General features: G+C 41.2%; 2 protein-coding genes across 6 annotated transcripts; both read left to right on the top strand.

Annotated features, from left to right (window-relative positions):
- The first annotated feature begins 253 nt into the window (after window positions 1-253).
- prc1b (protein regulator of cytokinesis 1b) lies at window positions 254-8,549 on the top strand. 5 transcript variants are annotated; one of them, XR_006022561.1, is made up of 16 exons: window positions 254-402; window positions 955-1,087; window positions 1,314-1,436; window positions 1,786-2,019; window positions 2,434-2,604; window positions 2,983-3,132; window positions 3,332-3,479; window positions 3,676-3,812; window positions 3,934-4,029; window positions 4,280-4,426; window positions 4,582-4,695; window positions 4,855-4,965; window positions 5,353-5,529; window positions 6,061-6,095; window positions 7,671-7,815; window positions 8,519-8,536. XR_006022561.1 is itself a non-coding variant. In XM_042062597.1 (15 exons), exons 1-15 carry the CDS (start codon window positions 392-394, stop codon window positions 7,717-7,719), a joined length of 1,833 nt encoding a protein of 610 aa, XP_041918531.1. In that variant the 5' UTR covers window positions 254-391; the 3' UTR covers window positions 7,720-8,361. The 5 variants fall into 5 exon arrangements, 3 of the variants coding, with proteins under 3 accessions (XP_041918531.1, XP_041918530.1, XP_041918532.1); XR_006022563.1 differs by lacking the exon at window positions 6,061-6,095 and having other exon boundaries at window positions 8,519-8,549; XM_042062597.1 differs by lacking the exon at window positions 8,519-8,536 and having other exon boundaries at window positions 6,064-6,095; window positions 7,671-8,361.
- Window positions 8,550-9,340: 791 nt separating this feature from the next.
- si:ch73-314g15.3 (uncharacterized protein LOC368688 homolog) lies at window positions 9,341-18,372 on the top strand. The gene is made up of 12 exons (XM_042062611.1): window positions 9,341-9,628; window positions 12,190-12,278; window positions 12,392-12,510; window positions 12,636-12,738; window positions 13,016-13,113; window positions 13,968-14,117; window positions 14,489-14,656; window positions 15,535-15,604; window positions 15,839-15,917; window positions 16,488-16,641; window positions 16,811-16,915; window positions 18,035-18,372. The coding sequence occupies exons 1-12, from the start codon at window positions 9,522-9,524 to the stop codon at window positions 18,065-18,067; spliced, it is 1,275 nt and encodes a 424-aa protein (XP_041918545.1). The 5' UTR covers window positions 9,341-9,521; the 3' UTR covers window positions 18,068-18,372.
- Window positions 18,373-21,070: the final 2,698 nt, after the last annotated feature.

The raw sequence follows: 21,070 nt of genomic DNA, 5'->3' as shown, positions 1-21,070 counted from the left end.
GCAAATATGCATAGTGTTACAAGTAATTTTCCTTAAAATTACAAAAAGCAATCTCTTTCCCAAAAAACTGGGTGGTGCACCTTGGGTGTACAGTACAGTGGTACAGTGTGTGAAACCAGAGAATGTAGACGGGCTCTGGTGAAACGTATCTGAGAAACGGTCGCTGACATTAACATGATCTCTGCGCATGCGTTGTATGACGTAATCGAAAAACTTGGTGACACATCCGCCTACTTAACCAATGAGACCAAAACATTATTTTGATGCATGATTTGAATCGGACGGAGAGCCTGAAGCACATCAGGGACTTTACAGAGAAGAACTTTTAAAACAACGTGTTGTTTGCTTGAAAAAAACGAGTTTTGAAACAGTTCTGGACTGGCGTCTTACGATGAGGAAAAGGTAGGTTAGAATACTTTCAAGTCTGAATATGAGACATTGGAAAGATTTGCACTTTGAAGCTTAGAATGCTAACGTTATGTCAGTGTAAGTTAACGTCAACGTTAGCTCTAACGTTAATTTAAGTTACTGGCAAACGTTGTGTCCATGTAAAGACATATTTTGAGGATGTTTCCAGCTTACAACGCTAACATTATCTTACTAATGTTAGACGTACGTTACATGTGTCAGTTAAATTCGGACAAAATTATAACGGTTAACATTACATAATCAGGCCCCTACCTACAAGTGTAGTTTAACGTTAACTTAACGTTAATGTTGTTTTGCCCGATTAATTTACTCATACATAACGTTAACTGGTTTCTGATGTTTACTTATTGCAACAAACGACATCGGCCATCAGAACATTTGTTTGTAACGTAGCAGTTATTAAAACATGTCTGACATAAATATGACCTAGAAGCTATCTGATTGTGCACCTGTGTGCACAATCTTCAGTTAGCATTACTGGATGTAACCAACGTTGTGTTTTTGTCACTGTCTATTTTGGGGTAGTGAGGTTCTTGCTGCAGAATCTGTGGCGTGCCTGAATAAGGCACTATGTCATCTGAAAGGTATCTGGGAGGAAATTGGTATCCCAGAGGACCAGCGACTGGAGCGAACAAATGTTGTCAAAAATCATATAAAAGTAAGTTGGATGACTTTATATCTGTATACTTCAGTGCAACAGGTGTAATCAAGTACCTTAAGCCTACTTCTATTAAAAAAAAAACTATTTTGTTTAAAAACACCGTCATCAAACGTTCATCATAAGTGCTTAAGTAATTCATTTTAAGTTTCTGTTATGCTGATATAGAAACCCTGCATCCCATCCTAAAAACTGCCATTTAGTGTTAAATCCTGTTTCTTTGCAGGGGCTGCTGGATATGATGATAACAGAGGAGGAGAGCCTGAGACAACGATTGATGGATAGCATTGCAACATGCCGCAAAGAACTGCAGAAACTCTGCCAGGAGTTGCAGTTACCTCCTTTTGAGGTAAACGTTCAGTATTGCCATGATCTGAGGATATTGATGATGTACCATGCCTGGATGTTTTAATAATTATAATGGACATTATATGCTTCGGATATTATACATAATGTCTAAAATCACAAAGTGACACATGCACTAAAAACAAAAGGTGTAAGGGAACCCACTAACAAAAACAACAGCAACGCTCAATACACTCAAGGACCTAGTACTGTAGTGTCTTTGAAGGAGAAGTGCAATCAAATCTTCATTTTGTCAAATTCAACAAATTGCTCCCTACGGTTCTCTAGCTGTCTGACCTTTTGTCAGAATCACAGACTCTGCCTTTAATGCATGTTCTGTTTCTGAAACGCAGGAAGATGAGAGCCAGACAATGCTTCATCAGGAGAAGACCATCCGCATGCGGGTGTCTGCGATGGTAGAGGAGAAGAGCCAGCGCATGAGACACCTGAAGGCCCTGACCGACCAGGACCAGGACCTGTGTGACCTGCTCTGCTCGGAGCCGTTCCCCATCGCCCCAGACCGGGTGCCCTCCACCGAACAGCTGGAGAAGTACAAACAGCACATCGCTCAACTGTCTGCAGAGAGGGTGCGTTGACTGTTATTGTTAAAGGCTTTGTATTGCAATTCCACTCCTCAGAGATAATTTAATTGTCAAGAGATGTTAATTGCTCATAGCAGTTTTATACAGCTGTAGAAATCCCTGTGTTTTAGTCCAAAAATGTCAATACTTTGTGAATTCGGTAACACTCTACTTGACCGTATCGACATAAGAGTGACATGACACTGTCATGAACATATGATTCTGTCATGACACATGAACCCTGGCCCTAACCCTAATCCTAACCCTGACTTGTTATGACAAAAACCGAATGTCACTTAATAACAGAAGCGTTATGTCATAAATGTTTATGACTTGTTTATGACATTCATGACCGTGTCATATCAGTCTTATGTCGATACTGTAAAGTAAAGTGTAACCGTGAATTCTTCTTTTTTACAGGAAAAGAGGCACAGTGAATTTGTCGGGCTGAAGAAACAAATAGTTTTCTGCATGGAGGATCTGGATCAACTGCCAGAGACCAGTTTTGAGAAGGATGTGGTTTGTGAAGACGAAGAGGCTTTCTGTCTGTCCAAAGAAAACATCAACTCTCTGAAACTTATGCTTCATCAGGTATGACCCGTTTGTTATTATTTATGATTTCCACGTGCAGTATTGAATACTTGGTATAGTAAAGTTATAATGCTCTACAACATGACTCTTCCTTGCATATTCATGGCACTTTCGCCACTTTCCACCTGAGCCATAGAAATCCACCTTGACCATTTAGGGCACAGTGTTGAACTGAATACGATCTGAGTGTGGTTGAAATGTAGGGGTCACTGGTCAGCCAGGTATACCTGAAGACCTGCATAATTAGTTAATAAGTTATAATGATACTTAATTAAGGCCATCACACTGGACTTTATATGAGGGTATTCCCACTGGTGAAAGTACAGATGGGATCATATTTTAGCTCTCTAAGTTTCTAACCCTGACCACCGTGTGCAGCTGGAGATGCGCAAGGCGGAGAACGAGGCGGTGTGTGTGGCCTACCGGGAGAAGATCCAGCAGCTGTGGGAGAGGCTGCAGACCCCGCAGGAGGAGAGGGATGCCATGTCTGTCCACATGACCCTGTCCAAGAAGAGGAACATGGACGCTGTAAGTCTACTCAGCTTGTCAATCAATCAGAATCGTTGAGTAATGTATTTCAGTGGTTGGCCGGTCCAGGTAGTTGCCTGATTTTTTTTTTCAAATGTCTTAAATTTTCTAGTGCAATAATCGGGCTGTCTTACATTTGAAATTGAAAAGATTTTTCAGATGAGGTAACAATGCTTAAATGTTGTTGTAATGTTGGCAGTTGCAAGAAGAGTTGGTCCGTGTGGAGGCACTGAAACGAAAAAATATCTGTAGCGTCGTAACATCCATCCGTGAGGAGATAGCCATCCTCTGGGACAAGTGCTTCTACAGCATGGAGCAACGGCAGGCGTTTTGGGCCTACTACGATGGTAAAGCAGAATGCTCATATTTATAATGGTCAAAAGATAATTTGGGAAAGAGAAGTGAGCTCACTCTGTAAACTTACATTTTGTGATGGCACTTAGAAAGTGACTTTCCACAGCTGCCAGTCACTTTCCACAGCTGCCAGTCACTGTGTGCCTTGTCTTGTCCTATGTCTAAGCTGTGCTCATCTTCTCTTTGCAGATGACTTCACTGAGGAGCTGCTAAGTTGTCATGACGCAGAGATAGTACTTCTGAGACAGCACTACGAGAGCCACAAGGAGCTATTTGAGGGCACTTACAGATGGGAAGAGAGCTGGAGACTTTTCTTAGATTTAGAGGTTAGATAAATGATTTCTCATTTGTTGTGCTTTGTATTCTTTTGAATTCCTCATGTGTTCATTTTCCACCGCTCTATTTTATGCCATGGGTAAAAGTGTTTTTATTGTTCTGTACCGATAGAAAAAAGCAACTGATCCCTCACGGTTCACCAATCGTGGAGGAAACCTGTTGAAGGAGGAGAAACAGCGCTCTGATTTACACAAGAGTCTTCCCAAGGTAGAGATCTGATTGCATGCCTTAAATAAGTCAATGACCCTGTTGATAAGTATGCAAATTTATATTGACACATCCATTCTTTTTAACCAAATCAATCAAGTCTCTGGCTTTATTAAATAGAAAAGTGACATTCAGCTGCCTGCTTATCAAGTGTAGGAGTCTTCAAACAAGTGTCATTAGAACTTTGTGTGTGTGTATGTGTGTGCGTGTGTGTGTGTGTGCGTGCGCGTCCGCGTCCATGTCCATCCAGCTGGAGAAGAAGCTGAAGGCCCAGATTGACCAGTGGGAGCAAGAGCAGGGTCGTGAGTTCCTGGTCAAAGGCCAGAAGTTCATGCAGTACGTGTCTGAACAGTGGGAGCTCTACAGGCTGGACAAGGAGAAGGAGAAACAAGAGAGGGTAGGTGTGTGTGTGTGTGCGTGCATGTCTGAGCTTCTGTGTTTGTGATTTCGCAGATCAGACACTTGTTTGTCTTCCTGTGTGTGTTTACTAATCTCCGTTGTTTGTTTGTCTCCCTGTGTGTGTGTGTTTACTAATCTCCGTTGACTTCACAGCATCTAAAGAAGAGCAAGCAGATAGAGGAGGACATGTTGTACGGTACCTCTGTCCGGTCGCCGTGCAAACGCAGGTTCCTGGGGTCAACCGCCACCCCTGGCAAAGCACGCAAGGTAACCACAACTAGGGATCTACATTCTTAATGGATGGGTTTGGGATCTTTTTTAAACTAGACTAAAAAACTTTACCACTTGGCTTTGGCAGATGGTTTTGGGTGAAGGCAGTACTAATCAGGGTTTTGTTTTGGTGTGTGTTTTTGTGTGTGCGTTCAGCTTAATGCAACGTCCACTCTGTCTGCTGGTACATCAAACAGCACCCGCTCCGTTTTCGGGGGCACAGTCTGCCACTCCCCTGTGTCTCGGCCTCCCATGTCTGTCAGCAAGGTCAGCTCACTCACACTCTCACACTCACACTCACAATACATACTCAGCATTGCAGGCACAGGAATGGGTCTTTGGTGCTTCTGGAATGAACATTTTGAAGTTGTACACTTAACATTTCATTGCAGAGGTGGTTTTAATATTAACCTCTAATCCAATTTTCTTGAATTTCCCCTTGGGGATCAATAAAGTATCTATCCTATCTATCTATCTATCTAAATCTTGACTTTAATACACATTATTATTCATCGATAATGACTTAATGAAGTGTTGAAAAAAAAATGTTGTTTAATTTTCTAAAGCAGTGAAGCACTTTTAAAAGTGTGTTTCCACTCGTGATCCCGAGTTGATTTGCTCTTCCTTCTCTCCTTGTTGGCTGTGCTGGAGCAGGTTAATGCCCCGCGGACCCCAGTCAGAGGCAGAGTCCCGCGCGGGGCCCTGATGGAGCGCAACAAGGAGAACCTGTGCCCTGCCCCAGCCGCCAGTGGTGCGTTGCTGGGCAAGCCAGTTAGCCCTCAGCCTAACGCCAGCATTAATTCTGTCGCCAGCACCTATTCTGAGTTTGCGGTAATTGGTCATTCTTTTCCCTCTGTAATCATATGGCTTCTTTCTTCTTATTTGTGTTTCCTTGTTTGTCTTCAGATATCAGATCTGTTCCATGCAGCAACACATAGCCTCACCTGAGGAACGTTGAAATTCTTTGAACAGAGGCCAACATTTGCAGCGAGCATGTCTTCTTTGAACAGTTAGATTTGAATGATTTTGTGTAAACATTCTATTTCAATTGTATCCCTTCGTCCAGTGCCCCTGCATGTTTGCACAGAACAACCTCCTCAGACTGTTTGGGAGTGTACAAAGAAACCGAAGAAAACTGTTCGTTGGCAAACGTTCACCTATGTTTGCAAATTTGAACGCACCTCTGGTCTGATGTAATGTAGAAAACTAATATAGGCATTGAATGCGGACCATTCAATGTGTGTAAGTGCGATTAGCAAGATAAAAAGTCAGGTTCATTGGTCCTTCTTTTTTCGTACTCGTGCAGAGAGCTGTGAGGGGAGTGCGTTGTCTTAAACACATTTTTTACTCTATTTGTTGTAGAAGGAATGGACCAGCGGTGAGTCCGGCAAATCCAGGTTTGTTGGACTTTAGAATATAGATTAAAAAATGCATAATGTTAATGATAAAATAATGCATAATGTTATCCACATTTTGACTCACTTAGTCTCATATGTAGACTTGCTACTCAACATATGTTATGGCCGGACAAAAATATCAAAACTGCTGGCAATATAGTTACTGTGTTCTAATTAGCTCAGAGTAAAAGGTGAACCTCTATGCACTATGATTTCATTCTCCCAGCAAAATGAAGTCCCATGGTCCCATCTTTTTTGATGGTTTTATGACTCGCTCTAAATGAACTTAGTCGCTAAACCACATACCTGGAATACCCTCTAGATCAGTGTTTCTCAAAGTGTGGTCCGCAAGCTATCCCAAGTGGTCCGCGGGCAGACGTGGTAAAATATAATATAGATGAGTTGTTTGCAATATTGAACCAACTTGTAAATCCAAACAGTTCTGCAACACTGTGTAAGCTACGCCAGTTTAAATCATACGAGTCCTCTGACACACTAAGCAAGGTGCCAAGACAATAAGCAAGGTTGTTCAGTGATTTGTCTATTGTGTAATATACTGTTGAAGTAGGTCTACTGTTTTTTTATTTTTTAGCTAGGTGGTCCGTGAGGTTTCTATTTATTGGTTAAGTGGTCCTTGGTCTGAAAAAGTTTGAGAAACACTGCTCTAGATCATTACCTTCTCACTAAGAAGTTCTCTGTCCATGCTGTTTTCCCAGTCATTTGTCTTGACGTTGACAGGGGGACCGGGTGTGTATGCTTTATGTTCAGATGTTCAGGGTGTGTATGCTGTTCAGGGTGTGTATGCGTTATGTTCAGATGTTCAGGGTGTGTATGCTGTTCAGGGTGTGTATGCTGTTCAGGGTGTGTATGCGTTATGTTCAGAGAGGCTGTGTGTTGCTGTTCTCTTCCACCTCCTTTCTCTGTGAATCACCTTTCTGTGGGCTGAACCTGTAGATGACTAACCTGTGTTGATCGCTTCTGTGATGTGTTTGATCTAACTCCTCCGTTTATGATCCCTCTCTGACTCTTATGAATACTGGTTACTAAGTCACATATGAGGCTGCACTTACTCCATTTTAATGGGTCATTGCAGTTTAACACGTCATTAGCAGTAATACTGACTACATGGCTATTAAGTTAATCCTTTCCTAGCCATGGAGGCTAAAAGGGCTGGTGCTTACGTCTGGTTCATGTGGTGCTAAGTGGATGAGAGTTGTAGACTGCCCACTACATGTGGCGGCAGTCCATCACACACAACCCCCACCTGGTGCCCATTTTACAGCTGGGTGGACTGAGAAACTGCAGATGAAGGGCCTTGTTCAAGGGAATGACCTACAACATAAAGTGATTTACATGGTTATACTAGTGCATATTTTGTTTGGACTTGTTGGGTCTGAGATTGCAGTTAATTTCTTCACCTATAAAGTCACAAGCGGTGTCTCCCAATGTAAAAGTATAATGTTCAGATTACATTCAATTCTCAGACATTATATTACAGCTTCTTTGGTAGAAGCATGTCTGTACATCACTGTTTCGCATATTATTTCAGGAAACATTTTGCTTCATGTTTTACAGCGAGACCTCTCGAAAATGTCCAAGTCCAAGTGTGTGGCCGAGATTTTAAACTCAACCGTCACTCACCTTTAACCTTTAACCCATGACCTTTTGAGGAAGGAAAGTAAATGAAGAGAAGATGGGGGAAAAATGCCATGCTGAGTGAGTGAAGCATTTTGATTTGAATCACCGCTCATTCCAAATAAATAAGCATTATGTACATATACCGGTATAAAGGTAATATATTAAAATATTGGGCCTGCTTGCTTTGTCACTAATTAAACACTGTATTAAGGCTAAGGCCAGAGCTATTCTGGTTAGAATGAAAACATGGTAGTACACTAAAAAGTATTAATAATACATTTTAACAAGCTAGCATTCTATCCCTTTTAATCTTGACTATTGCGAAGGGCTTTCTTATTTATCCAAGTTAAGTCAGTGCATTTGTAGAAGGATGCACATCATGAGTATTTTGCACATTGTTACTTTGGATTACATATTTAGTTTGTTCTCCCTCCGTGACACTTTGTTTTATTTAAAACTATATATTATGTATGTGTTTGGGTCAAAACATGTCTTGTTTTAAGTAGTATGGTTTCCGTTATTCAAGAAAACTGGTTACATTTTTGTCTGTTCATTTTTCAACATGGAAAAGATTTTATATTCGTTTTTATCTGTCCTGCTTTGTTAAATGAATGTTTGTTTTTCTTTGATCTGATCAAAGTGTCTTCTATTCATGTATTATAAATGTATGTAATTTTATGTAAATTTAGAACAATTCCTTTTTATAGCAAAAAAAATAAATAAATGAATGCACTTGAAATCATATAAATCTGGTGTTGGCCCTTCATTTCTTGCTCTTTTTTCAGATTTTGGTCGGTCTTGTCGATTACCCTTGCTGACACCTGATAAATGCTGCGTTCATGCGCTCTGTGAGTAATAGGAATATACCCAGTGATGACCTGGTTCTTCTGACTGCGAGCACTCTGGTGCTTTGCAGTCAACGTGGGAGAAACATATAATGGAACAAATGTTAAAACAATTGCCCCTTAATCATATATATAAACGACTCTTTTTGCTCAAAGTATGGCGTGAGGTGCTTGTGAAAGACGGATATGGCCCAGAATACTTTAAAGGACATGTCACACCCTGACAATGGACTGTTTAAAACACTGAGGCAGATGTCTGAGACAGACAGAGACTGATTGAGACAATCAGACAGATGTCTGTTCCTACAGGGCTAAAACCAAAAGATTGAGGAGTTTCTTTCCTCAAGCCATCTGCATCTACACACATAAAACTCTATGGACTTGTCATACTGCACTTACATACACTGTCGTTTTACCCCTATCTTTCTCAATATATTAAATTCTTCTAAATCTTTTTCTTCATCCTTATAAATAGACACCTATGCACACGAAAGCTAAGCAGCTACATGCTTTTCACTACAGTACATGTTTTACAACAGTATCTGTTTGTGACAAATAAAAATGCTTGAATCCTTGATATGCAGCTTTTAAGTGACAAAAACTGCAAATGGCCAAGTTCACATTAAAAGTTTTGTTCCCACTTAAAAAAAAGTTCACGAGGACTTTTCCGCTGGGAAAACAATGTTTCCCCCCATTATTCACAGAACGCAAACGCACCACAGGAGTCGACTGCACGTGATTATCTTCCACAACAACAGATGGCAGCATGCATCCTATTTTGCCTCAGCGCGTTAGATAACTCAGGAAAGAGAAAGAAAGATGTAAACGCAAACATCAGCTACCAACGTGTTCATGGCAATGTATTAGTACTACTGACGTGTTCTTGTTTACAGTAAGTTGTTGTCTTCTGTATACCTCTGGAAGGCCTAGTCTGATTCCATGCATGGAGCATTTCGAGGAGGACTTAGTGGAGGCACTGAAGGAAATAGTGAGAGACGGGAACTGGCAGTGTGTAGGGGACAAGTATAATTTCCAGGCGCCATGTACCAAGTAAGTTACTCGCTGAAGTGGCATCCTCGTCAGTGTCGTTAATGTGAATCGGTCAGTGTCACATTCCACAATGTTTCTGTATGCTCTGTAATAGTTTATAGTATTACAGACTTGACGTCCGCAAAACGGATGCTGATGAATTACAATTCTGTCACACAAACATACGGTTGTTTGTGGGCGTTTTTGGGGGTAACCAGGTACGCTCATAGACAGGGTATGCTGCTGTTGGAGGTGCACACAAACGCAGCATTGCCATAGAGATCACAGGAGCTGGCTCAAGGGTTATAAAAGTATTTTGTCGTGTTTAATTATATAATGAAAGCACATTTTGTATAGCTATCCATCATGTGTGTTCACTTCTGGCTCCTGCTATCAATTTGTTATAACGAGCTATAGATAGATAGATAGATAGATAGATAGATAGATACTTTATTGATCCCCAGGGGAAATTCAAGGACTATTTGACGTCTTTAGAACACCAAACATATCGGAGGTGTCAAATGTTGCTCCAGTCTAGATTTTTTTTTTTTTGCAATTTAAATTTTTTTATTTGCAAATATGACAAACAATAGCTCATATGGTACAGCTTACAGAAAACAAATAAGGTCAGACATTGAAGTAACAGTTCAGTCAAAGCATAAATTATCCTGGTCACAAGGAATGTGAAAATGAAAAACAAAACATGTTCAGACTAAGCAGACAAAAGCACAGTAGTATTAGTTAAGTGAAACAATCAAACAAAATATCAGCAAATTAAATAAATATGGCATGAAAATCCAGTTATAATCTCACAATCAGGCTACTAGTTGGAAGTCAGGTGGGCCATAAAGTAGTCCCAAATCCCCAATGTCCCCGGTTCTTTGCCCCTTATCCTGGCCAACATAACCTCATATGATGCTGTCTCACTCATGAGGAGTTTCCACTAGTGCATTGTTGGGTTTATGGGTGATTTCCAATGTCTCAATATAATTCTGGCAACAGAGGCTATCCCAACCATCACAACTGAATATGCACTTTTTGTCAGGGTTGGCGTTTCTGTTTTATCTCCCAAAAGGCATAATCTTGGAGATATTGGCAAGGTTACCCCTGCCCACGTCCCCAAGAACTCCAGTATGTTATGCCAAAAAGGTTTTACCATAGAGCATTCCCATATGAGATGCAAAAAGGTACCCATCTCAGTTTTACATTTCCAGCATGTGTTGGTACTTATTAGTCCTATTTTGAAAAGCCTATTTGGCGTCCAGTAGTACCGGTGCAAAATTTTATATTGAATAAATTTCCCTCTAGCTTCCTTAATATATTTACCATTCTTAGCTAAAATCTGTTTCCATGTATCCATGTCAATTGTGCACTTAAGGTCTCTCTGCCAAATTATTCTCAAGTTGTCACATATGCTACTGGTTAAATAAATTGAGTTTTTATAAAATGTTGACGCCTTATGGTTAAACGGGTTGTCAAGATAGTCAACAATTGGGTTATTTACTTCACCTGACTGAAACTTTTTCATCACACAATGTCTGATTTGTAAGTATTTCCAAAAGTCTCCTGTCTCTTCCAATTTGTACTTATGGACTAATTCAGTGAATGACATAAATATACCATCTTTATAAAGGTCACTAATTGTATTTATTCCACTGTCTAGCCACCTTCTCCAAAACACTTTCTGCTTCCCTATTTGTACTTCTGGATTGAACCATAGTGAGGCATAAGGCTGTTTGTAATGTGAGAGTTTGTGCATTTTATGAACCTTTGCCCAGACCTCACAAGAGTGCTTAACAATGGGATTGATCTCCTTTACTTTATCCTTCCAATGTTGGGATATCACATTTATAGGATGAAATGGTGTAGCAAGAGTCTTCTCTATAGTGGCCCACTCTAAGCCTGACCCCGTTCCTCTCCAATGGTTGGCAATCTTAGCCATTTCAAATGACAGACTATACAGTCTAACATCAGGCAGGCCGAGCCCTCCTTTATCTTTGGGCGCACACATTTGACTCATTTTAAATCTGGGCTTCCTCCCTGCCCAGAGAAAGTTCCTTATGTGATTATCATATTGTTTAAAAATGTGATCAGATGTGTTAAGTGGCAACATCATAGATATGTAGTTAAATTGTGGCGCTATTACCATTTTAATAACATTAACTTTACCCCACAGACTAAGATTTAATTTTCCCCATTTTCCTAGATGTGTTCAGTCTAGATTTTTTGACGTTAATGTGATGTATGATGTATTTCTATTGTCTATCCAAAGTAAAGTGCCTGTTCGAAGTTAACTGATGGTCAAATCAATCACAATGACCATGACCATCAAACTTTAATTAATTTTTTCTGTTAGTCTGACATTTCCCAAGTTGCCAATCTTGTGTATCCCTTACTTTCAATGTAAACCTTTTTGTCGTAAAATCTGGCAACCCAACCCCCCCCCCCCACCCCCCCAAAAAAAAACTCGTTTTCTGATATTGCACAAATCCGATATTGTTTGCACCTCCAAGTGGTCTGTGACATAAGTATGTGTGAAAGAATATGATGGGCTACACCAAACACTGATATTGTTTTCATAGGTTATATTCAGAGGACGGCGAGCATTTGGTGTTAGTGCACACCGAAGATGACAAATTCTGGGCAATGGATTCGTCTTGTCCTCACGAGGGTAAGCCAGTGATGAACCCTAATTGATTGACTCCACCGATACTGATGCTGTAGTAGCACTCTTGTGAGCTCGACTACTTTGTGTCAATCTCCTCTCTGCCGTCGTTCCTGCAGGGGGTCCATTGGAACTTGGTGACATTGAGGACCTTGGCGACGGTAGAATGGCACTGATCTGCCCGTGGCATCAGTTTGACTTTTGCCTGGACACAGGAGCCTCCTCTACTGGGCTGCAGGTATCACTCCAGTCATACGCTCACACATGGTGACATGCTCACTGCTCATGTGCCAAATATTTTAAGACTCAAAAACTGAACTGTGTCTCAGATAAGTTATTATGAGTGTATGTTTATCAATACAGAATCAAGTTTACAACGTGAGAGTGGTGCAAGGGAAAGTGTATGTCAACTCACAGAATGAGTTGTCTCTGAGCCCTTTTCCTGAAGCCAACAGCATAGTTGTAGGTAAGAAGCACTCAATGGATATCTAATAAAAAAACTGTCAAAGTTCCTAAATTGATGAACCCTCTTAATATCCGATGCAAGATGGTGAAGCTTGGTTGAAGATTAGTCTTGGAGTTATTTTGTATTATTCAGGTGATGCAAATATTCACATCATGTCCTGATTGAGAAACTCATTTCATTAACAGTTTCTTACATACCGGTACTCTGAATGTATTTTTTCATTCATTGTGTGATGTGTTAGAGACCGCCTTCTAATGATATTCAATTGTTGTTTTAGACCAATTATACATTGCAAATGGTAACAAACAGTCTTCAGAGAATAGCCTTTGTTACTGGGCCACAAAGATCCTGTGTACGCCTGATCCAGAGGAGAAGGTAAGGGGTGCTCACCCATAGTCTTGAGTCAAGTCAAGTCAGTTTTATTTGTATAGCTCATTTAACATGCATACCCAAAGCGCTCCACATACAAGACATTGACACATAACAAAAGACAAAAGATGCCGGACGGAGAGGCGGAGTCGGCAGCGTAGGCAGCCGTGGCCTACTGGTTAGCGCTTCGGACTTGTAACCGAAGGGTTGCCAGTTCGAACCCCTCACCTCTCCCCGAGCACCGCTGTAGCAGGTAGCTCACTGCGCCGGGATTAGTGTGTGCTTCACCTCACTGTGTTCACTGTGTGCTGAGTGTGTTTCACTAATTCACGGATTGGGATAAATGCAGAGACCAAATTTCCCTCACAGGATCAAAAGAGTATATATACTTATACTTATACATACTTACAAGACAGACAACAAGCAAAATTAACAAATAATAAAATGAATATATAATAAAAATGTAAGGTAGCTCACAAGAGTGCTGCTACAGCATCAGTATCGGTGGAGTCAATCCTCTGAATATAACCTATGAAAATAATATGATTGGTGAAGCCCATCATATTCTTTCACACATACTTATGTCACAGACCACTTGGAGGTGCAAACAATATCGGATTTGTGCATACAAAATATCAGAAAACGGGAGTTTTTATTTTTTTTGGGGGGGGGGGGGGGGGGGGTGTTGGGTTTCCAGATTTTACGACAAAAAGGTTTACATTAAAAAGTAAGTGATTGTGTATGTGTAAAAGTTGGTGTATCCTGTCATGAGAAATCTGAGATGATATCTAACAGTGTCAAAGTGAGGGGATGTTAAATAGGTTTGTGTGACTTGATGCTGTGTGTCTGTTTCCATGGAGGTGACCTTGACCCTGGAGGTGCAGAGGAAGTGGAACTCAGGGGAGATCCCAGATGTGGGCGGCGCCACACCTCCAACCCAACCCAGCAGGAAGGAGAACCTGACGGTGCTAGAGCCTGGCAAGATCAAACGGGGCAAAGGAGGAACCCTGGTGAGCTTTAGTTCACTTTATGAGCGCACGTTACCATGACGCATAACATTTTACATACAAAGAAAATATGTCTATTTGCCTTATCCATGCATTTAAATGTTAAAATAGTCATGTTGGTAATCACTGGTCATGCTGGGTTGTAACAACAGTGCTGTTCCATATAAACTGTCTCATCAAAAGTCTGATGATTTGCATTGAGGATTGCAATATACTGTAGAACTTGTATTGAAAATGTATTGAAGTACTGTAAGTACCACATACAGCGCCCTCCACATTTATTGGCACAGAAGCTGTGAGACTGCTGACACATATGTCTCCTCACCTCTGTGTGTGTGTGTGTGTGTGTGTGTGTGTGTGTGTGTCGGATACAGGCCAGCCGAGTGGCCCTTCTGCACTCTCTAGCGAACATCGAGCAGTGGGCCATCGACCTGTCCTGGGACGTCATCGCACGCTTCTCCGACACCAGGCTGACCACAGGGGCGGCGCTGCCTCGCCAGTTCTTCAGTGACTTTGTCAAAGTGGCCGGCGATGAGGCAAAGGTATGTGTGATGTAAACATTCATGCAAAAATTTTTAAATGAAATATAGAAGACAGAAAGTATGTTGATGGTTTTGCAGTAACCACATCAAAACAGCTTGAGTAAGGTACTGAAGACATGGCCATACCTGTCAACATTTAGCTTTCCAAAAACGGGAGATTTTTTTTTTTTTGGCGGGGGGGAGGGGGTGTCAGTGTTTATACCGGATCTGTGTTTGCATATTTAATACGTTTCATACACGTGTTTCAACACTGCATTTCAGTCGTTGCTTTTACCTTACCATTACCTTACGCATGCCAGTTATGTATCCACCAGCTGCCTGCCTGCAGCCTACTTCCAAAACTCCAAAGCTGCTTGCTGTCAGATTTGGTTCCGAGTTCAGTATATCAACAACACTCAATAACAGTTTATGTGATGTGTTAATCAATTAAATTCCCAACAATTTCACAACAGCTAGTTCTGGAGTAGGCCATTCAACTAGCCCGCTTGCTTACGACGAGACTCAGGCTGCGCAGTCGGCACCCGCTTCCTTATTTGGGTTTTGGGTTGCCAGGTTTTAGCCTATGATAAAACGGTTGAAATTGAAACTAAGTGATCATGTATGTGTAGGGTGTATTTCATACACAATCTGGCAACCTGAATGGATAAATGATTTTTAAAATCAACTATTAAAGTTTGATGGCCATGCAAATTACGGGAGTTTTCCGGGAGAAATAACAAAACGGGAGGGTGCTGGGAGATGACCTTGAAATACGGGAGAAACCCGGAAAAAACGGGAGTGTTGACAGGTATGGACATGGTTGTCCTCTATTCGCTTCACTTGGTAATATGGTTGGTATTCCAGTATCCTGTCAAAAGTATTTCATGTTTCGCCCACAGCACTACCACCTGCTAGAGAAGCGCATCACAGAACTTGGCAGTTACTTTGGAGCCCTGCCTGTGCATAACGGTTTGAATTTATTTTATATGTGTGGTATGACTACATATCCCAAAAATACTATCATGAATTATATCCATAATGTGATGATTGTTATTTGCATCTATGGGAATAATTTCTACAATGTTTGGCCTCCCAAGAGGCTAGAGGAGATCATCAACATGACTAAATCAGTTCTGAAAGAGCTGTTTATATCTGCACATGTGTACTGGGTAGATATATCATGTGCTGCATGTGTGTCCACAGGACTGTGGCAGTCTGCATCAGACACGGCTCATGATCTTCTGGCCAGACTGGCCATCGTTCACATGGTACATGAAGCCAGGCAAGTCCCTCCTCCCCTGTTATCCTTGAGTTTGCTTTAAACATGGGCCAGTTATTGGTCAGGTATTAACAAGCCAATATGGACAAATTTCTTTTCTCATATCAGCTATAACCCCCCCCCCCCCCCCCGCCCAAATACAAAACCACAGTATTACCGGCAGTTACTTGCTGCTACAACAGGAAAGAGATGTGAATTTGGTTACATATTGTGAAGCCATGTAGTTTTACAATTGTAATAGAAAATACTTCAAAAATGTGCCATGAAAGGCAATATTCTGACTGACTTCTGGAAAATCCCTACTGACAGTCCAGAGTTATCTTTGTGAATGAATGGTGTTGGCGTTGCTGTTACATACCGTGTCAAATCAGATAAGGCTGTTGCTGCACCGTCTCAGATTTTGTTCAAACCTTGTCATTAGTGGGTCCTAAAATCAAGGCCTGTGAAATATTTCTGTGCAAATCTTCTGTCTTCATGTTGCAAAGTATGTAATGAGGACGGGGTGTCTGTGTGACCCTCTGGTCTCTCCGTAGAGGTCTTGACGTGTGTGTCGGCCCTCTGCTCTCTCCGTAGAGGTCTTGACGTGCACCCTCAGACGCTGTCTCGCTTCGCCGCCCAGGGTGACGCCAAATCCGTGGAGGCGCTGGAGGTCATCTACTCCGACGAGATCACCCACGTGGCGGCGGGTTTGCGCTGGTTCACCTACGTGTGTGGCGAGGAGGGCAGGGTGAGAAACTGACAGATAGTGGCGCCGCGCGGCACCCTTGTGCTGGGGTTTGGTTGTGTGTGTGTGTGTGTGTGTGTGTGTGTGTGTGTGTGTGTGTGTGTGTGTGTGTGTGTGTGTGTGTGTGTGTGTGTGTGTGTGAGCTGCCACTGACTAATGCGTTCCTCCTCAGGAGTGTGTGCCCACGTTTCATGAGCTGGTGAAGTTGCACTTTAAAGGTTACCTGAAGCCTCCATTTAACACAGAGGGGAGGAAAACCGCAGGGATGACAGAGGAGGTATTGTCATGGTGGTCATTTTCTTCTTCATCTGTGTCTGTTCGACCAGCATGTGTTGTTTTCATGACACAGCTCTACCTTCATGTTTTGACTTCATGACTTCTACAGTTATTCACAGCATTTAAATCAATCTTACAAATTCTAACGCAAGCATTCAGTTAAATTTTAGAAGTCACAAACCTAAATAAATGTTTATTACAGTACATGAAAATGCACTGTTCTGTTATCCGAAGTCGTCTTCTTCTTCTTCTTCTTCTTCTTCTTCTTCTTCTTCTTCTTCAATTTCTGCGTCTAATTCAGCTTTAACCGTTTAACGTAGAAACTTCGTTCAAACTTTGTAACGTAGGTCTTGAAAAGGACAAGTGGGGAATGTATGTTTCACTTTTGTAAACTTTTTGAGATATTAATAAAAAACAAGCTTATTTTTCCCCATAGACTTAACATGGGCTGATGACATCACAATGGGCTAATTAACTTTATTTGCACCTGTATCAACTTCCAGCTGCTCACTACTAGGACCCATCAAAGGGCCAGTTAAACTGATTGCACCTGTATCAACTGCTTTCTGCTTAACTAGGCCAACTCTCTCTGTGTCTCCATTCTACAAGGATATAAGGCACATTCCATCCAACTTTCTATCCATTCATCCTCTTCAAACCATTCACTCATCCACCCATTAAACAATCTGCCTGTCAACATCCATTCAACTTTCTGTCTATCAACATCCATTACACTATCTAAATTCAACTTTTAAACTATATACTGTGTCTCAGGCTTTAAGCATACAATCTGGCTCTCTTAAGACTACAGATTATGTTCCTATTTCCTCTGCCCACAACTGTTTCAAAATAAATGTCCTCACTACAATAATTCACTATTAAATAATTTAACTATTTAAACTACTCAACTATTTAACTGTTTAGACATTTCAACTGTCAGTTGTTATCAACTATGACTCCTGCCAACTGTTTCCAAATAAAAGTTTGTTTTGCATTTTATGTTAATATACAGTATGTTTATATTTTCATGCACTGGTAATTTCCTCGAAATTACATTTTCTAGTTTGTTTTGTTTTTTTAACATGTCCTAACCCTCTTGTTGCTCATGTTCTTCTACCAGTGGTATGTTCCTTTGGTGAAACCCTCCAGCTGACTGAAGGAAAATGCACACCCTTGCGCTACAGGTGGCAGTATGAAGATAATGACTGGGGCCTGACATAGACAGGGGACCATTAAGAGACTGGTATTACCAGCCCCAGCGAAGGCAATAGGAGAGGGAACAGGCAGAGAATGGAAGATCAGCATCACCTTACTACAAAAAATAAGAGGACATAAGAAATGCTAGTCTTTCTTGCTGTGTGGGACCTGAGAGAGACGTTAAACATGTATTTATTTATGTATATGCCATGTCATTTTAGAATGTTTTCAGAATGCTTCATATTAAACATGAGGAAATTACATTTGAATTTGTAATTTGTTACTGTATTGAGTTAATTCATTGTGTTCAATATGATGGCAACTCGGTTGGTTGGATGGCCATCATTACCTACAAGAAGAGAGCAACATTGCATGATTTTTATTTATAAAGCTTTACTTGGTATGTTACCTCAATATTTGACTAGTTTGGTTTCCGTTAGATCTTGCAATCTGCGCACTCGTTCACAAAATGTCCTAACCTTGACTGTCCCTCATGTTAGAACGGAATTAGGAAAAACAGCTTTTGAATTTTATGCTGCCAAAAAATGGAATGATTTACAACATGCGCTGAAATTGGAAACTTTGGTTTCCTTGGAATGTTTTAGAAACCTTATTACCGGTGTTGTGCAGACTGTTTGTATGGTTGAACTATGATTGTTGCTTTATATCGTTGTTGTATATTGTGTATGTAATCAGGGCGTCATTGGAAAAGAGAGCTTGCTCTCAACTGACCCCCCTGAATAAATAAAGGTGAAGAACTCCTCGTGGGCCACTAAATAGGTGGAGGAAAGGTTAACTTCACCACTCGTCAGTTTGTTTGTGCTGACCAAATATGACATTGTCATGTCTGCCTGCAGATGGTGCTATTTCATTATCCAGATTCAAAGTTTTCTGTCAGGTCTCACTTTAGTTCAGCGTTTCTCAAACTGTGGGTCGCGGAGACATGCCAGGTGGGGAGCAGAACTGACGTGAAAAACAGGAGGGTTTTTTTTTGTTTTGTTTTTTTATCTGTAGCCTGGGCCCAGGTAGCACCTGATGCGCAATGGACGCACTGTGTTATTCACAGGGAAGCGCTCGATCGTGTCAAGGCAGCTTAGTTAGTCCCGACCTACATGAGATTTTGAACGTTGTTGTGAGAGTCGCTTAAAAGCACGTCAATTCTCCGCACTTTGCGAAGAGATGGTAGCTGACCAAAAGGCTGTACTGTTTCACAGCGAGGCAAGGTGACTTTCCCGAGGTAAAGTCTGTCGCGCGTGTTTGAGCTCCGAGTCGCCTCTTTTTGGAGGAAGAGCGCATGTTCGAATCTGCAAGCACGTTCACTAATGAACATTTCTTGACGAAGCTGGCATATCTTAGCGATATATTTGATATATCTTAGCGATACATTTGAGTTAAATGTCCAGTTACAAGGCAAAGACAAGCACCTACCTCACCTAGCAAATAAGATTACTGCATTCACCAAAAAAACTTGAGTATGGGACAGGCGCCTCGATCGCGACAGTATTATGCCTTTGAGACAGTAGGCCTACATCACATCCCGGCAAAGTTTATTTCAAAAATATTTCCCAACCAGCAGTGCTCAGTATGACTGGATTATGGATCCATTTAATGCAGCATGTTGGTATTTCATTGAATATATTGTACAATGCTGTAAAATGGCCTATGCTTCCTAATATGTTGCTGGAAAACAGAAATATGTGTGTTATGTATTTATTTATTATTATATCTGCAGCACCAGCTGATTTTAACTCTGTTGAAGAGGATATATTTAGAACTTGTCATTATTTCGATACATTTGACAATTTTAAGCTTGACTTACCACTTTCTTAGAGCGATGAGGGACAGGTGGGGCTCGAGAATGCCCCCTTGATCAAAGTGGGTAATGAAAGAAAAAGTTTGAGAACCACTGATCTAGTTTGTTAACTACCACAGTCACGAGTTGGGTCGCGATAGTCTGTCATTTTTAAAAAGTGGGTCCCCAGAAAAAAGGTTTAAGAAACACTGCTTTAGTTGGTTGGTCTCTGATAAAGACTTCAGCTCAATACTTTTGTCAGGCTTCATGATGATGTCCTTTTCTTGATTGTTTTTTTTCCAGTCGAGAGCCAGGAAACCAGTGGCTACTAGCCGACCAGTGGCTATCCTTACAGGCCTACATGTTCTGTTCTATCAGTAGAGAAGCTGTGGTCAACAGTTAGGGGCTAAAATGAAAAATTACGAAGGTATCTATTCCCATTGTGCATGTCTGAAACGTGTGTGTGTGTGTGTGCGTGTGTGGGAGAGAGATCCCCATTACTAGATAGCTTTGGGTGCACTGTTCTCTCACTACCCTCACATCAGGAATCTTTGAGTTTTGCGTTACACTGTCGTTGCTCTAATGCTTTTTCAAACATTTTTTCTAATTGAAACACGTCTTGATAAAAATCCCCTAAGGATTAAAGAAAGAAAATATGCAGTGTAATTGCTGTTGTGTGTCCCATAACTGCAGTTATGCATTTACATTGTATTTATTCATTTAGAAGATGCTTTGTGAGGATACATTGCCAAGGTGACCGTATGTAACAATAAATACTACTTTACAAATACGCAAGACTACCAGAGAGTGAGGTTCAAGTACTAGTCAAAAGTGTAGTCTAAGGGGACAGTGCTAGAAGGAGGAGGTAAAAGAAAGCATGTGTATCATGTTGGGTGTGTTGAGTTGTTAGATGTGTTAGGGGAGGACGTAGTCTCTGAGTTGGTTCTTCAAGAGCTTCTTGAAGATAGAGTTGTGGCGTCCCTCTAACACTTGTAGGCCACTACCGATGGGGAACAACAATTGAAAAGTCTGGATTACCATGTGTATCAAGGACCTGCAGGGGCTTCTCATGTGTGGAGGGAATGGATGGCAGTGCCAGATCATGACGTTCCTTGGAGGAACACTGGGGGAGTCGAGGGGAGAGAGACCACTGTCTGTGCCAAGAGT

This window comes from Alosa sapidissima, chromosome 14 (assembly GCF_018492685.1).
Source record: "Alosa sapidissima isolate fAloSap1 chromosome 14, fAloSap1.pri, whole genome shotgun sequence".
Taxonomy (NCBI): domain Eukaryota; kingdom Metazoa; phylum Chordata; class Actinopteri; order Clupeiformes; family Clupeidae; genus Alosa; species Alosa sapidissima.
The sequence above is the reverse complement of the archived record's forward strand: the minus strand, read 5'-3'. Positions and strand labels throughout refer to the sequence as shown.

Excerpts from the sequence above, each read along its gene's own strand:
- si:ch73-314g15.3 (XM_042062611.1), top strand. The coding sequence starts at position 9,522 with ATGGAGCATTTCGAGGAGGACTTAGTGGAGGCACTGAAGGAAATAGTG. Across the intron at positions 14,118-14,488 it reads GGGGCAAAGGAGGAACCCTG|GCCAGCCGAGTGGCCCTTCT; the intron begins GTGAGCTTTAGT and ends TGTCGGATACAG. Across the intron at positions 15,918-16,487 it reads CACATGGTACATGAAGCCAG|AGGTCTTGACGTGCACCCTC; the intron begins GCAAGTCCCTCC and ends CTCTCTCCGTAG.
- prc1b (XM_042062596.1), top strand. Across the intron at positions 4,427-4,581 it reads AGAAGGAGAAACAAGAGAGG|CATCTAAAGAAGAGCAAGCA; the intron begins GTAGGTGTGTGT and ends TTGACTTCACAG. Across the intron at positions 4,966-5,352 it reads CTCCCATGTCTGTCAGCAAG|GTTAATGCCCCGCGGACCCC; the intron begins GTCAGCTCACTC and ends GTGCTGGAGCAG.